At 32.5% G+C, this 16,847-nt stretch overlaps 1 protein-coding gene across 1 annotated transcript in view; it reads right to left on the minus strand.

The window, feature by feature from the left end:
* The window catches only part of LOC110114142 (probable UDP-N-acetylglucosamine--peptide N-acetylglucosaminyltransferase SPINDLY), a 79,718-nt gene that overhangs the window by 47,807 nt on the left and 15,064 nt on the right, over positions 1-16,847 (minus strand). Inside the window, exons 3-9 of the mRNA XM_020846913.2 lie at positions 14,000-14,161; positions 13,742-13,917; positions 13,508-13,583; positions 2,865-2,993; positions 2,553-2,672; positions 2,368-2,436; positions 2,208-2,289 (exon numbers count right to left, since the gene is read on the minus strand). Of these exons, the coding sequence (XP_020702572.1) occupies positions 2,208-2,289; positions 2,368-2,436; positions 2,553-2,672; positions 2,865-2,993; positions 13,508-13,583; positions 13,742-13,917; positions 14,000-14,161 (814 nt within the window). The remainder of the gene's footprint in view (positions 1-2,207; positions 2,290-2,367; positions 2,437-2,552; positions 2,673-2,864; positions 2,994-13,507; positions 13,584-13,741; positions 13,918-13,999; positions 14,162-16,847) is intronic.

A 16,847-nucleotide genomic window follows, 5' to 3' on the forward strand; every position in this document is an offset into this window, starting at 1 on the left:
TGATGAGGACATCGACAGACGCTACCGACATGTTTATCGCCGGCGAAACCGCAGATCGACGGCCACGATTCAGCGCCTCTACTTTTGATTCAGATGTCATGATGTATTTTCATTTTATTTTATTTCATTTGCATTCTTTCCATTTTTACCCCTGTGGGGAGTTACTTTGTTATTGTAGCCCAGAGGGCAATTTCGTACTTTCTCTTTTTATGAGTTGAGACCTATATATAGTGGTCTCATGTGTTGTATTGAGGTTAATGAATATTTTGAATGAAATTTGTTTTGGTTATCTTTTTCTTCTTCTTCTTGTGGAGAGTTAGAGAGGAGAACGAGAGCCCAAGGTGAGGGCAAAAAGTAATACCCGCCAGTCATTGGAAGAGTCCGTGACTCGTGGTCTATCCCCATCATCCGATCCTCGCCTTTTCCCAACCCGCCAACCCTAGCCCCTCTCAGCCGCCAACCACCCCACCTCCTCCACCGCCGGCCCTCTTCCCCACTCCCCACTTGTTCGAATTTTGAAAATTCAAAATTATTTGAGTTGAAAATTTCCAAATTTGTCAAAGCCAAATATGGAAAGTTTTCAAATTCAAATCATTTCGAAATTTGAATCGAAGTGGATTTCATAATCAAACCTCTTAATGCAAACAAGCAAATTTGGAAGGTTTGTAAATTGCTCCCACCCCTTTCCCTATCTCTCTTGATGCCGCCGGCCTCACTAGGCTCCACCTCATTAATTGCCCCACTAATCCCTCACTCATTTGAAATTAAATTAATTTCAAATAAAACTCCCTCCCAAATTTCAAATCCTGAAATTTATTTCAGGATTTGTTAAAACTCCTTCCTCTCCTCTATTGAAACCGCCGGCCTCCCCCCTTTTTAGCTCCCCATTAATTCCCCAATTAAGGCTTTAATTTCATTTGATTTAAAATTCAAATTTCAAGTCAATTCCCTCCCAAATTACTCAAAACTGAAATTAAATTTCAATTTTTGATTAATCCCCTCCATAATTCCCTAAACTCTTTTCTCCAACCCTAGCCTTTCCCCTTGCACCCGCCGGCCTCCCCTCTTCCTCTTGCTCCCGCCGCCCCATCTTGCTTCTCTTGTGAATTGAGAAGCCAAGGAAAGGAGACGACGACGCCTCCCCTCTCCATTCCAATGTCAAATGGCGGATCCCGAATTTGAGTGGGGACTCGTGTTCGATGCCAACGGAAATCTCGACATTTTACGATCCCCGTACTTCGACGTAGGATTTGAAGACGACGCCACCATTGGAGACTATTTGGATCGAGTTGTCCCAGATATCGTGCGCATCCTCATCCGTCGACGTCCCGACTACAGTTGGAGCATCGTCGGCCATCCACCACCTCCATCTCCACCGGTTACCTCGCCACCAACGAAGTTCTTCGGCGCCGTTTCTCTAGTGGTAATATCTTTCATCGTATGGGTCTTCTTTCTCCTCTAAAAGCCTACTAATAATTGAGTGAGAAGGCCCTAGAGGTGAACCTCTCATTGTTAAGCATTGGATTTTTGTTAATTGTACTTTGCATTTAAATTAACTTGAACTTTGAAAGAACTATCTCGGTTATTTTCTATTGCACGTCTTTGGCCTAAGCAAGTTAAAAATTTCAAAATTCTTAACTCCCTTTTATGTGCTAGCATTGAATTTAACTTCCTGCTCCTCTACCATCCTAGTCGCTTCCGATTGTGGTTTATAATTGATTCATGAAGGCTCTTGTCAATTCCTCCGCTAAAGCTTAGTATAGTTAGAGAATTGAATGAGTGGATGTCTTCATAGAAACTTATCTCGTTGTAAAATGAGGGATTTTTATTGGAGCTCTTCTTTGTATGCTGTCATTGATCTAGATGGTCATTTACAATGCTCCCAACTTTTATAAATGCAACTTGGCCTAAGCTAAATTCACCCCACTTTTGTTTTATTTCTTCGTTAAGTCGCATGAGCTAATTTTAATATTGTTTCCTTCAAATAAGCCAAATTCTTAATAGTTAATCCTAACATCATTTAGTCCTGCATCAGTGGGACTTCTTAAGTTCACCAAGAAGAAGATTATGTTTACAATACTAAGTTAAATCCACGCCAAAAATAAAAAAATAAAGCACAGGCATGCAAGATGAATTATAGCTTGCCTAGGACATTAAGAAAAAACATTCAATAATCAACAAAAAAATAGCAAAAAAACAATGTCTACCCAAGTTATTGTATGCTTCAGCATAAGTAGGATTTGCAGCAATAGCTTTCTCAATCATGCCTGCTGCAGCATCAATTTTACCCTACAAATTATTAGTTGATGAGAAAAAGCGACAAAAAATAAAAGAACAAAAATAGTTATTTAAGGAATATGAACAAACCTGAACAGTATAAACAACCCCAAGATTGTTTAGTGACTGCGAGAAGTTGGGTTTGATAGACAATGCCATCTGAAATACAATTCCGAACCATTAAAAATGGCCAGGAGAAAATATCAGCATTTTAAAGGAATAGTGTAAACACAATAAATTATTGTGCTTGAAGAACTTCAAGCATTTGAACTAACCTGATAACACTCCACAGCTTTATCAAGATTATCCCTATCTTTGTATATCACTCCTAAATTGTTGCATGCCTCCGCACAATGGGGATTGAAGTGCAATGCAAGTTCATAGAATACAATTGCCTTCACAGACAGATATCAAACATTTCACTTACAATATTAAAGTTTTATAACACGATAAAAAGACAATTCATGAAACCAAAAGAAAAGTCAACTAAGTAGTACCTAAATGAGAGAAGTAGCGAGAATTTTACAGCGAGGAGCAAGAATGAGAAATAAAAGAACTTTAAAGATGAGAATTTAAATATCACTGACCATGTCGAATTTCAGCATTTCTCCATATGCTACACCCAAGTTATACATTGCATCTGCATAGCGCCAATTGTAACACAAAGCTTTCTTGTATAATTCCACACCCTGGGATATATCACCCTCAAGTTTAACCTACAGAAAAACATCAGCAGAGTTCAAAATTAGTTGCCCTCAATGGCATCACAAGTACCCTGTTTAGATAGTAGGGTTTTGAAATTGGAAAGCAGAAGGCCTTGGCAGTGGAAAAGCACTCTTTTGAATATAGATATGAAACTAGAAGTTTAGCGCCATGATTCAGAAGATAAACCAACAAAGGAATCCGAAGCATCATAGGAAAAGATGTTTTTGTGAAGAAAATAAAATATTTTGGTAAAAACCAAACAACTCAAGTTAATTTGTTAATCAGTTTGAAAGGGAAATAACATGTACACAACTGCTAAGAACATAAGGAGCCGTGTCTAATAAAAAGAAGGCAAGCTAGCACAGAATTTAGAATGAGCTAAGGTTATAAAAAATAAATCCAATAAAATATCAATTTTATAAACAATGAAAGTATAAAACCTATCTATAGTATCCAACAAAGAACAATGTGCCAGGCAACAGAAGGAAAGATTCTGTTGAGCTTTTGATATTTGATTTGTTAAGAATAGAAGAATTCAATCTTCAGGGAAACCAGAATATAAAGAGAGGGAATTTGATATTAGAATGGATGTTTTAAAAGAAGGTGGATGTAGAGGTAAAAAAAGAGAAAAAACTACGTTTAGGAGGTTCAGGAGGAATCAATCCCAAAGAAGTTGCAAAAGAGAAATCTATATTTTTATTCCATAATCAACCACTTGAATTTTAACCTAAAGCCTATTATCCATTGTAGTAGACATAAATTCACGACAAAAATTAAAATAATGGAAGCCAACCCAAAATGAAATAGAATCCCTGTAGAGCACATATATATATCATTGGACTTAATGATAACAAATATTTTGTGGAGTCAATTAATAGTTTGCTGAGTATTAGCTTTCATGATTTATAATTTCAAAGCAATCGTCAAATTATAAGGAGAATTAACAAGACAAATAGAGAACTGACCTAGTTGGAGGAGTGTTGAAGAAATGAAGACTCCAACATATGTCGGTAAAACTTAGTGTTTAAGTTTAACATTCAATGAATTTGATTGAGTAGATTTTAATAATTAGTCTCAAGAATGATGAACACTCATAAAATTGATAAAAACTATTCAAAAATTACTTTCAACATACAAGATTATTCTATAAATTTTTGGGTATTTAATTGTTTTGATTTTTTATTTATTTTAATTATTTTACTATTTAATTACGTTTAATATTATTTTATTTTCTAATCATATGCTTAATGGGCGAGTCGTTATAATTGTGATCAACTATGTGTTAGAAAGTTCAAGTGATTCCAAAAGTTTCATTCTATGTATAGAATTTGCTTAATTATGCATAATATGATAATTACATCATTAATCATCTAATTAAGAATAATAAGATTAAGTTGAATATCACCAATCTTTTTTAATTAAATGTTTATCATGTTAACAAGTTTACATGATTTCATATAGTTCATGCATAGCATTGAATTTGCCAAACTAAATTAAGTATGCCTAATAATGTTAATTAAAGGTTGTAAACTTATATCTTATGATTTTTTTAATAGAACTAAAACTGAGGTTAGGCAGTTATATTGGATAAAAAAAATGTTTTCTTTTTAATAAAATGAATTAATGACTTGTTGTGAATGGTACCTTTTCCTAGTAATTCTCACATGACATTAAAAGGGTCATAATATAATCAATTAGAAAGGGTGATGTGATTTAGGTTAGTTTAGATTTGAATATTGAATGAGCGGTTTGTTAAGATTATTTAGTAAGTAAATAAGGATTTGCTTGAAGAGGATAGAAATTTTGAAGTTCAAAATTGTGATAAATGAGTGTTTCATGGTTATTGATGAGAATTATGTGGAAATGGTTATAAATTGAAATTTAAAAGAAAACCAAGTAGGCTTACATGGAGATGGTTTTGAGTTTAAGAAGGATGGCATTTGGAGCTTTTTCAGAAATAGCTTTGTAATGGGGATGAGGTGAAGAGAGAGAAAGAACAATGATCAATCATCTTGGAGACATAGATGTAAACATTGTTACTATTCACCGACTGGTACATTCTCATTGTTACTATTCATGTTTATATCTTAAGGAAAATTATTTTTTTGTTAATGAAGTTCACATAGCAAAAAATAATAATATAAATCAAGGATTCCATGATGAGGATAAAGAATTTAGAAATTAACAGCATCAAGAAAAAAATAAGAAGATGCCATGGATACCTTAATCTCCATCAAAGGATATAGGATTAAAGAGATTACACAATCAATCTTTTATGGCTACAAGAACATTTGCTCTAACATAAATCAAGGATGAGTACAATACAGAAGGTGAAGATTGTATACTTGTAGTGAACCCTTGAAATTTGATTTACTAGGTAGAAATGAATCCAATATAAGATGAGAATCAGGAGATAAAGTGAAAAGTGAGATTGAGAGTACTAGAAGAATGAATATTTCAAATGACAGGAAGCAAATAAAAAGAAAAAAAATCATGAAGAAATCCAACAGTTAAGGGAGGAATCAATCCTAAAAGAGGCACCCAAAAGATTCCCTTTATAGCATCATCAATCATTTAAATTAGTCTTATGGCTTACCTACTATTTATATTAATTTTAATAATAACCAAAAATTCATGGACTTTCCAAGTTTACTAAAATTAAAATAAGGGCAAGCATATCCAAAATGACAAATAACCATTTCAACCTTCATAATGGGAAAAAGCGTACTATCAAGCTATAAAAATTATTAATAACAAAACCACGCAAATTGGATTTAAGGTTCACTTCCTCGATGGATGATCAAAATAAGGAGTGTTCTGCACACATTTGCTTCCAGAGCTTTTATTGCTTAAATTAATCAAAAAGCAAATGTAGCCTGAGTTTAAATTTAGATTTTTTTGAGGATGCATATATCTTGGCAAAATAACAAACAAGAACAAATGACATAAAATAATTGATTAAACAACCAAAATAAGATTGGATGCTAATAATTGAGAGTGAGCATCTAAGATTGCAACTAACACTGCATCTAACACTGCATATATTTCCATGAGTTGAGAGTCCAAATACTATTGGAGAAAAAGTCAATATCCATAATTGTACTGCAAAGCTAGTGAAGGTTCATTGTTCATATTAATGATACTTTTTGTTAATATTCACGAAAGAGTCAATGCAGTAATGTCATTAATTAGGAAAGCTGATGTAATTTTTGGGTGGTTTAGATTTGAATATTGATGGGGAGGTATGTTGAGGATATCTGGGAAGTTAATAAGAATTCTTTTGAAGAAGTTAGTAATTTTGAATTTCAAGAGTTAGTTAAACAAGTATTTTGTTGATATGAATGATGATTATGATGAAAAAGTTACAATTCAAATTAGGCTAAATTTAAATTAGTTAACATTTTTTTATATTTTCCCATCATGTTTATCCATTTAGCTTGTCTTGTCTATTAGTTAGATGTTTAGATTATTTTCATTTTATTTGTACCTACTTCTAATAATTAGAACCCTTCCCTATACAATGATGTCATGAATGTTAAATTATTCTCCTACATGTTCTCTCTCTCTCTCTCCCTTTCATCTAACACTCTCCCATCTCTCTCTCCGATTCTTGGTCCCTTTTTATCAGATGCATCCCCACGCTCTCTTAATTAGTGTAACTTTGGACATGCATCCCAAGGCTTATTCAACAGCTCCCCCCAACTGGCACAAATTTTATTAACAATTTATCTTCATTCAAAAACACAAGGAACAACATTTATTCTCTAATTAGTAGAATACCGAGAAAAAAAAAAGAAATCATAATTTGGGATTTCAAGCTTTCATTAAAAATGTTACAAAGTGTAGAGCCTCTAATCATGCCATGAATACCTTTAGCACTTCATTAGCAAAATCAACATGAGCCTTAAAACTACCTTGATCAGTTAAAAGGTAATAATACTCCTATAAGTCTTCATGAAAATAATATCTAAAACGTTAATAATTAATTCATGGAGAAACTTCAACAGTATACCAAGTATGGATTTTTGGTTTACTTGGAAAAAAAATGGTAAAAAGAGTCGAAAGTTTACCCATAGCAAGTTATGCTCAAACCTTTACTCATCAATACAACTAGCCTAAGTGCATCATAAGAGAGTTTTAAACGGTAAGCATTATACTTCTAGCTTTACCATTTAGAAAACTAATAAATATTGGAAAAAAACAGAAAAAAAGATGGAATGATTGTTTTTATGCCCAAAACAACAGATTTTATTCCTCATCCCTAATAATACAAATATTACGCATCTAAAATGCAAAACCCAAGAACTCTAACACCATTTGATCATGCAAACTTGTAGCTCGCCTAATTTCAGCCACATAAGTACATTAAAATAGACCCATGCAAAAGACTAGTTTATCCAATATGATAAGCATACAACAACAACAACAACAACAACAAGCCTTTATCCCACTATGTGGGATTGGCTACATGAATCATTTTTCTTCATTGTATCATGTTAAGAGTCAAATTCTCATCTAAATCTAATAAAAAAAAGTCATTTCTAATATTTTATAACCAAATCTTTTTAGGTCTACCTCTACCTTTCTTAATATAGGTCAAATCTAATGCATCTACTTTCCTAATCAGGTCATCGAAAGGCTGTTGTTTTATGTGCCAAGCCATCTAAGACAACTCTCACTAATCCTATCTTCCACTGGAGCTACTCCAATATGGTAAGCATAAAACAACTAATAAATAAGAAATTGATTTGTAATTAATACATGTATTGATCTTAGTTCTGAATGAAAGATTGCCTTCATGTGACCTAGAAGAAGATGCATGTTAAACAGCTTCCCAAAATGCATAATAACTTTGCATGCACCAATTTCCAGAACCTCTTTTAGAGAGAGCTTCCTGGACTTGGTACATTCTCTTCTAATGAATATCACTCTTAATGGAATATTTGTTTCGGTGGTTACGCCATGTAGCTAGTAAGCTCTTTTCCACCAAAAGTTGTAGCATGCATAAGGTTAAGGACAAACATAATCAAATGTCTCAAGTCCTAAATTAGAAACATGTAGAAAATATGGGAGTACCAAAAGCTAATAAATCCAAGAGGTTAGCAGAAAAAAAAATAATTAATTAATTAAAAAAAAGCTCGACAAACAAAAATAACATCAAGCCTTTATCCCAGTACGTGGGGTCGGCTACATGAATCTTTTTTTCTCCATTGTATCATGTTAGGAGTCAAATTCTCATTTAAATCTAATAAAGAAAGGTCATTTTTAATATTTTCTAATGAAGTCTTTTTAGGTCTACCTCTACCTTTTTTAACAAAAGCCAAATTTAATACATCCATTCTCATAATCGGGACATCGAAAGGCCTCCGTTTTATGTGACCTAACAATCTAAGGATACTCTCACTAATCTTAACTTCCACTAGAGCTATTCCAACATTTTCACGTATATGCTCATTTTGTATCCTATCTCTAAGAGTAAATTCACTCATCCACCTAAGCATCCTCATCTTTGCAACACTTAACTTAATATAATGCTTCTCTTTTAATGGCCAATATTCTGCGCCATAAAGCATTGCGGGTCTCACCACCATCTTATAGAATTTTCCCTTAAGTTTGAGGGGACTTTTCTATCATGCAACAAGTCTAATGCATTCATCCACTTCAACCATCTAATTTGAATTCAACTAATAATATCCCACATCCATTTCACCATCACTCTGAACAATAGACCTAAGATAACTATAACAAGTACTCTTATTAATGACTTGATTGCCCAAAATCACAATCCCCACTGGATCTATTACTACTAAAATTACACTCCATATATTTGAATTTAGATCTACTCAAACAAAAACCTTTAGACTCTAAGGTTGACCTCCATAATTCAAGTTTACCTTCAACACCCTCTCTAATCATATCAACAAGAAGAATATCATTAGCAAAAAGCATACACGAGGGTACAAGCTCTTGCAAATGCCTAGTAAGAACATCCATGACTAAAGCAAAAAGATATGAGCTTAAGGCTAATCCTTGATGTAATCCAACTGAAATAGGAAAATACTTGGTCAAACCACCTTGTGTTTGAACAAAAGTAACAGCATATATCCTTAATAACTTGAATATAAGCATTATTAACCCCTTTCAGAAAAAAGAAACTCGGAAAGAATAAAATTAAATCGTATAAGTGTATAACAAAAAACTATGACCTTAGAAATCTCCTATCAAAATGAAGCCTAATGAACAAAAAAAAGTAACAAAATGATTTTTCAACTCAAACAGAAGAAGAAATTCAGCTCAAACAGCATCTAAATAAAATATTTGCAGTAGGTGGAACCTTCAGTAATATTAATAATCCCCAATAGACCGATGATAGAAATATCAATTAGTCACAAGCTAGGTTCACTAACATGAGCAAGGTAGGAGGCCTCAAATATATGGAAAATGGAAAAAAGTTGCCTGCAAAGGGAGAGAGCTCATTTTGGAGTTGAGGATCTCCAGAATACCCAGCAATGGAATGAAATAATAACAGTAACCAGCATGGATAATAAAAAAACTTCCATTTGTTACTTTGACTTCCTCAAAAAAAAGGACTCTGGAAAATGATTTAATAGTCTATTTGATCTAAGCATATTCGTCATGGTTTTTACGCATGTTGCCTAAATTCAATTGCTTAAATATACAAGTATGTTTGCTTCACATATTTGGTAATCAATCTAAGAAATTGTAACATGAAAATTAAACATCAAGCCATGATAGGACTATTGTTTGAGCAAGCAAAAAGTTTAATAAATCTCAAGCACGGACAGGTCAGGCTACTTAGGAATTACAATGCAGAAGAAAAGATTTGAAGCGCATCAAGATAGTTAGGGACAGAAGGTCTGATAGCAGCAAGTGATATGGCATAAAGGAAGGCTATCCAACAAAATGAGATGGAAAGCCAATCCAGCTGAATGTCCTTGAAACACAGCTCATTCCACTAAGATTGCATTCATAATAAAAAAGGCATACCAGCAGTTCTGACATGGATAAGAATTTTCATGCAATATAAGAGTAGAATTTTTAGGTAAAATTAGATGACGACAACAATGACAAGAAGTTTTATCCCACTATATGGGTCGACTAACAGAATTGTTTTTCTCCATTGTGCCTATTAAGAGTCAAATTCTCATTTAAACCTAACAAATAAATGTCATTTATACTACTTTCTAACGAAGTCTTTTTAGCTCTACCTCAATCTCGCTTAACATAAGTTGGATCTAATATATCTACTCTCCTAGTAGGGTCATCGGAAGGCCGGCGTTTTAAATGACCAAATCATCTAAGGTAACTCTCTCTAATCTTATACACCATTGTAGCTACTACAACCTTTTCACATATATACTCATTTCACATTATGTCTCTAAGTGTAAAGCCACTCATCCACCTGAGCACCCACATCTCTACAACTCTTAATATTATGCTTCTCTTTTAATGATCAATATTTGGTGCCATAAAGCATTGTAGGTCTCACCAATATCTTGTAAAATTTTTCGTTAAGTTTGAGGGATACTTTTCTATCACAAAATAGGCCCAATGCATTCCTCCACTTCAATAATACAATTTGAATTCAACTAATAATATTCCCATCTATTTCACCATCGCTTTGAACAATAGACCTTAGATATCTAAAACATTCACTCTTTTTAATGACTTGATCACCCAATGTCATAATCCCACCACTAGATTTATTAATGCTAAAATTATATTCCATGCATTAAGTTTTAGATCTGCTCAAACAAAAATCTTTAGTTTCTAAGGTTGACCTCCATAATTCAAGTTTCCTTCAATTCCCTCTCTAGTCTTTTCAACAAAAAGCATACACTAGGGTATTGCAAATGTCTAGTAAGAACATTCAAGACTAAAGTAAAAGCTGATCCTTGATGTAATCCAACTGAAATAGGAAAATATTTGGTCAAACCGCCTTGTGTTTGAAAACACGTAGCAACTTTTACATACACATCCTGAATGAATTGAATATAAACATTATTAACTCATTTCTTCTCTAGAACTCTCCATATCACTTCTCTTAGAATATGATATACTTTTTTTAAATCAATAAATATCCTAGGTAAATCTCATTACTCTCGTTGTACTTCTCCATCAAACTTATCAATAAATGTATAGCCTCCATAGTAAACCCACCGGCATGAAACCAAATTGATTTGGAAACATTAGTATCAAGTCATAACCTATACTCAATTACTCTCTACTAACATTTTAATGTATGAAATATTAACTTAATTCATTTATAATTTTCACAGTCTTGTACATCACTTTTATTCTTAAAAATAGAAATTAACACACTCCTCCACTCATCTACCATCTTTTAGTCTTATAATATTAAGAAGTTTAATAAGCCAAGAAATTTCATGATCTCATATGTATTTCCACACTTGTATTGGAATATCATCTAGTCATACTATTTTTCCACACTTCATGTTCATTAAAGCCTCTCTCAACTTCAATTTTACTAATACGATGATAAAAATAAAAATCAGTATTTTTATTTAGGATACTAAGATCACTAAAATCAATCGTATTATCACAATCTTCATTGAAACGTTTATAGAAATATCTTATTCACCTATGTTGAATATGCTCTTATAAGAAAAAAAATTTATCTTCATCCTAAATGCGCTTCTCACTTTAACTAAACTCTTACTTCTCCCATCTCTTTGCTAGACTAACTTATACATATATCTTTCGTCTTTATTGGTATATAATCTATTATATAAATCACTAAAAGCAAAATTATTTACATCACATGTTGCTTTTTTAGACTTCTTACGGGCCCTTTATATTTATCATAATTTTTTAAGCTTTTACATCTAAACTAATTTTTACAGCATAGCTTCTTATCTATTATCATTTCTTGCACATTTTAATTCTACCACCATCTAATTTTACTATTATGAGTTTTTCTTTTGATTCTCCAAAAACATACTTTACAACATTCTTAATCTCACAAGCTATTTTTTCTCTCAAAATATTCACTTCCTCATTAATAACCCAAACCTTAAGATCTTGAATCTTACTCTCAAAAGTATTTTTATTAGCATTATTTAAATGCCTCATCTAATCCTAAGATAATATTTTATTTTATTTTTAATTTTACACCCCTTTATTATAAAGTCTAAGACTAATAAGTTATGCTGGGTATATAAATTTTAACTCGGGATGACTTTGTAATCTTTACAGTCTTTGCAATCCAAACGATCTATTTTTCTTATAAGAAAGTAATCATTCTGAGTTTCACTATGCCCATTCTTATAAATGGTGAGATGTTCTTCTTTTTTCTTAAATAAAATATTAGCAATTATAAAATTATAAGTTAGATAGAAATCTAATATGATCCTACCAACTTCATTAGTCGTTCCAAATTCATAACCTTCGTGATTACTTTTACAAACTTATACAACTCTACCAGCATGTTCATTTAAATATCCTTCAATAAAAACTCTCTTTTTTTCAAGAAGTCTTTCTTTGTATTAATTCTTTTAAGTATTCCAAAATTTTATTTTTGAATGCATATTCAAACTTACTTAAAAAGCATAAAATTTATAATATTAATAATCTTATCATCAACAATAATCATTAAATATATAATTCTATCTTCAATTCTATTAATTTCTACAACATTATCCTTCAAACCCCTATTAATAATCACATCTATATCATTTTTAATACGACTAATATTTTAATACCAAAGTTTAAATCCTAAACTATTAATCTTTTCCCAACCCATTTAAACTAATCTGTGCACAATATTTTTACTAAATGGAAGAAGGAAAACAAGTACATTTAAAAAGCGTAATGCTTAAAAGGATATGGTCTATAGTATTTAGTATAACTAATAAACAATGCTGAAATTACACAGGCGTGCGGAGACCAATCCAAGAACCTAGTTACTTGACTAAACTGTTCCCATATAAACAATTTGTTGTAGAGAACTTAATTGTTTATTACCCTTTCATGACAACAAAAATCTCAATAAATTCATCAATTCTTGGCGATTAGTGTAACTGAAATAAGTTGAACTATCCCACAAAAATCCATCACTTTGAGATGGTAACTTGGATGCTAAATAAAAAGTGAAAATATGACATATACTAGATGTTTGGAAAAGAGTAATAAGTAGCAACATCATGATGGCTGATAGCTATAGTATTCAACATGGAAAAAGACATCACAGCGCATGCTTCCACAAGACAAATGAAGTGTTATTGCACCATAAAATAAATAAATCGGATGGAAAAGAGAACTCTTGTTATGCAGTGGACACAATGGTAATATAAAAGATTATATTCCTACAATGGAAAATGAATAAAATGTACCAACAAAATGTTCGTTTTCTTGCAAATAAGTCGTAATAAATAACAAAATAATAGAGTTAAAACAACAATGGCTAGTAAAGTTCAAATTAACTCTAAAAAAGAAAAAAAAAATATTAGTGCCAAAACATATTTCTAGTTAACATACAACCCACCTTCGTACCCAAATCAGTCAAAGCTATTGCCATATTATTCTTTGCAATCTCAAAGTTTGGAGATACAGCCAAACACCTGAAAATAAAATACCAAAAAGATAAAAGTATGCACAAATAATTGATAAGCCTGTTGATGATGATGATAATGAAAGCCAGACTAAACCTGCAACAACTAAAAAACCAATGTTTTCACCAAAATAATAAATGAAGAATGCCCATCAGAGTACAGAGTACCTTTCATAACAAGCAATAGCAGTTTCTAGGTCCCCACGATTCTTATAGATGACCCCCATGTTGCAGTATGCTTCTGCATACATAGGCCTTTGCAAGGCAGCCTTCTCATAACAAGTAAGGGCCAAATCAAATTGCATCATCTCAGAGTAAACCACTCCAAGGTTATAATATGCAGGCTGCATCAAAAAGATTGTCATGTGTAATCATCAAAAGATAATGTCAACTGCATAAAAAAAGAGACATTAGTGGTGACTTTACAGCATATCGACTGTCTGCATTAAGTGCTTCACAATACTTTTGAATACCAGCCTCCGTGTTCCCAGCAAGTTTTAAGCTGGTACCAATATCCGTCAGGACAACTGCAAGGCATTCCGCAGCCGGTCTGTATGAGGGGTCCACCTTAAGAGCTTTCTGATATGACTGCATCCATTATATTGTTAAGACTCATAAATTTGTATAAACATTCTACCATGAAAAAATTTCTAAAAACAATTAAATTGATCAACAAAATACTTGGTCATATCAACTAAAAGCATGGATAAAATGCCATGACTAAAAAGCAAACTAGCTGGTCAGGTTCAGTAAATAACGATAATAATAGAAAGTTCAAGCTCATTAGTATGAAATTCTTACAACAACAACAACATCAAGCCTTTGTCCCACTATATTATCTAGTCTTATCAACAAGAAGAATATCATCAGCAAAAAGCATACAACAAGGTACATCTTCTTGCAAATGTCTAGTGAGAACATCCAAGACTAAAGCAAATATATATAAACTTAAGGCTGATCCTTGATGTAATCCAACCGAAATAGGAAAATACTTGGTCAAACCACCTTGTGTTTGAACACAAGTAATAGCTCTTATATACATATCTTTAATGATTTGAATATAAGCGTTATTAACTTCTTTCTTTTCAAGAACTCTTCATAGCACTTCTCTTGGAACTTTATCATATGCTTTCTCTAAATCAATAAATATCATATTTAGATCCTCCTTATTATCTCTATATTTCTCCATCAAACCTCTCAATAAATGTATGGCTTCCATAGTAGACCTACCCGGCATGAATCCAAATTGATTTTGAGAAACATTAGTATCACGCCGCAACCTACGCTCCATAACTCGCTCCCATAGTTTTAAAGTATGATACATTAACTTAATTCATCTATAGTTCGCACACTCCTGTACATCACCTTTATTCTTAAAAATATGAATTAACACACTCATTCTTCACTGATCTGACATCTTTTTAATCTTCAAAACAGTATTAAAAAGTTTAGTAAGCCAAGAAATTTCTTCTTCTCCTAAGCATTTCCACATCTTTATTCGAATATCATCAGGTCCAATAGCTTTTCCATACTTCATTTTCTTTAAAGTCTCTCTAACTTCGTTTTTACTAATACGCCGATAAAAACAAAAATATTTATTTTCACATAGGGTGCTAAATTCACTAAAGTCAATTGTATTTTCACATTTTTCATTAAAAAGTTTAGCAAAATATCTCATCCACCTTTGTTGAATATCATCTTCTAAGAAAAATACTTTTTTATCTTCATCCTAATGTAGAACGATGGAGGAGGGTCATTTGAATTTTAAAATTTCTTAATTTATTGGAGAAGGGAGGGATGGAGGCCGAAAAAAGAGAGGAGAAAGGGAGAATTGTCCACATTCAATGTATGTTGACACATACATTGAATAGGTGAAATTAAATTCAAATCCAATCATTTAATTCAGATTTGCACTAATTGAGAGGAATTTCCTAAAATAGATATAGGATATTTAGGAAAGATTTTAAAATTCAAATTCATTCGAATTTGAATTTGAATTACGAAATCTCTCCAAATAAGATCGGGCTAAATTAGGAAGATGGTAATGGGGTAATTGAATAATTCTTTAATTAAAATCTTAAATTAGAAAAGGCAATAAAGACCTTTCAAAATTTAAAATTCAAAATTAAGATATGGGAGTTAATTGGGGAGCAATAAAGGGAAGGAAATTAATTGAATGGAGGAAGAAAGAGGGATGGGGGAATAGGGGTGTCTAGGTTCAATATATTTGGGCTAGGGATTAATTAACCAATCAATTTCAGAATTGATTAATTAATTGAATGAAAGAAGTTTCCAAAATTAATGTAATTAATGATGATAGATTTGAAATTCAAATTAGATTAATTTGAATATAAAATCTTTCCAAATTAATGACAACTTAAATAAGAAAAGAGGGATTTTTGGAGGGAAGTGGAGTTAAGGAGGTGGCCAGCTAGTGGGTGGAGCCTTGGTGGATTTCGGCCAAGGGGAGGGAGGAGGAAGAAAGGGGCTGGTGTAAGTCGATGGTGTGGAGGTGATGCGGTGAGAGGATAGCGCCTTGGTGGAGGGTTTTAGAAGGTGACGGTTTAAGGAAATAAGGAAAAACAAAACAAAGAGAAAAAAGATAGAACCACGAGCCTTGGACTCTTCTGAAGACTGGCGGGTGATATGATGCCCTTCACCAAGGGACTTCAAACCACGAGCCCGGACTCATCCTGCGGCTGGTGGAAACCACAATTTCCTCCATAGGGATTCTCACTAACGTACTCCCAAAGAACAAAAGTACATAACAAAATTTTATTAAAACTCCACATTAGCAATAGCCTTTATATATAGGCCTCAAAAATAAAAGAAACTAAAATAAGACGATCATTCCCTTAGGGCTTACATAAGATTAGACCCTTAAGTAAGGGTAAAAACAAAAAATGAATAATTAAAATAAAAATTACAAATAAAATTTAAGACAACGTAGGACGATCACAACCGTCGATCTTCAGCTCCTCCTCGAATAGACATGGACGGTTGAATGTCTGCATCACATCCTTAATACACTTCACTTGAACTAAATCATTACTACTCTTATCTCTTTGTTTGGCTAACTTATACATATATCTTTCTCCCTCCATAGTATCTAATATATCATATAAATTATTAAAAGCTAAGTTCTTTACATCGCAAATAGCTTTCTTAGATTCCTTACGAGCATCTTTATAGTTTTCCCAATTATCGGAATTTTTGTATCCAAACTAATTTTTATAACAAATCTTCTTATTTTTTATCTTTTCTTGCACATTTG

This window comes from Dendrobium catenatum, unplaced genomic scaffold (genome assembly GCF_001605985.2).
Source record: "Dendrobium catenatum unplaced genomic scaffold, ASM160598v2 fragScaff_scaffold_621, whole genome shotgun sequence".
NCBI classification, from domain to species: domain Eukaryota; kingdom Viridiplantae; phylum Streptophyta; class Magnoliopsida; order Asparagales; family Orchidaceae; genus Dendrobium; species Dendrobium catenatum.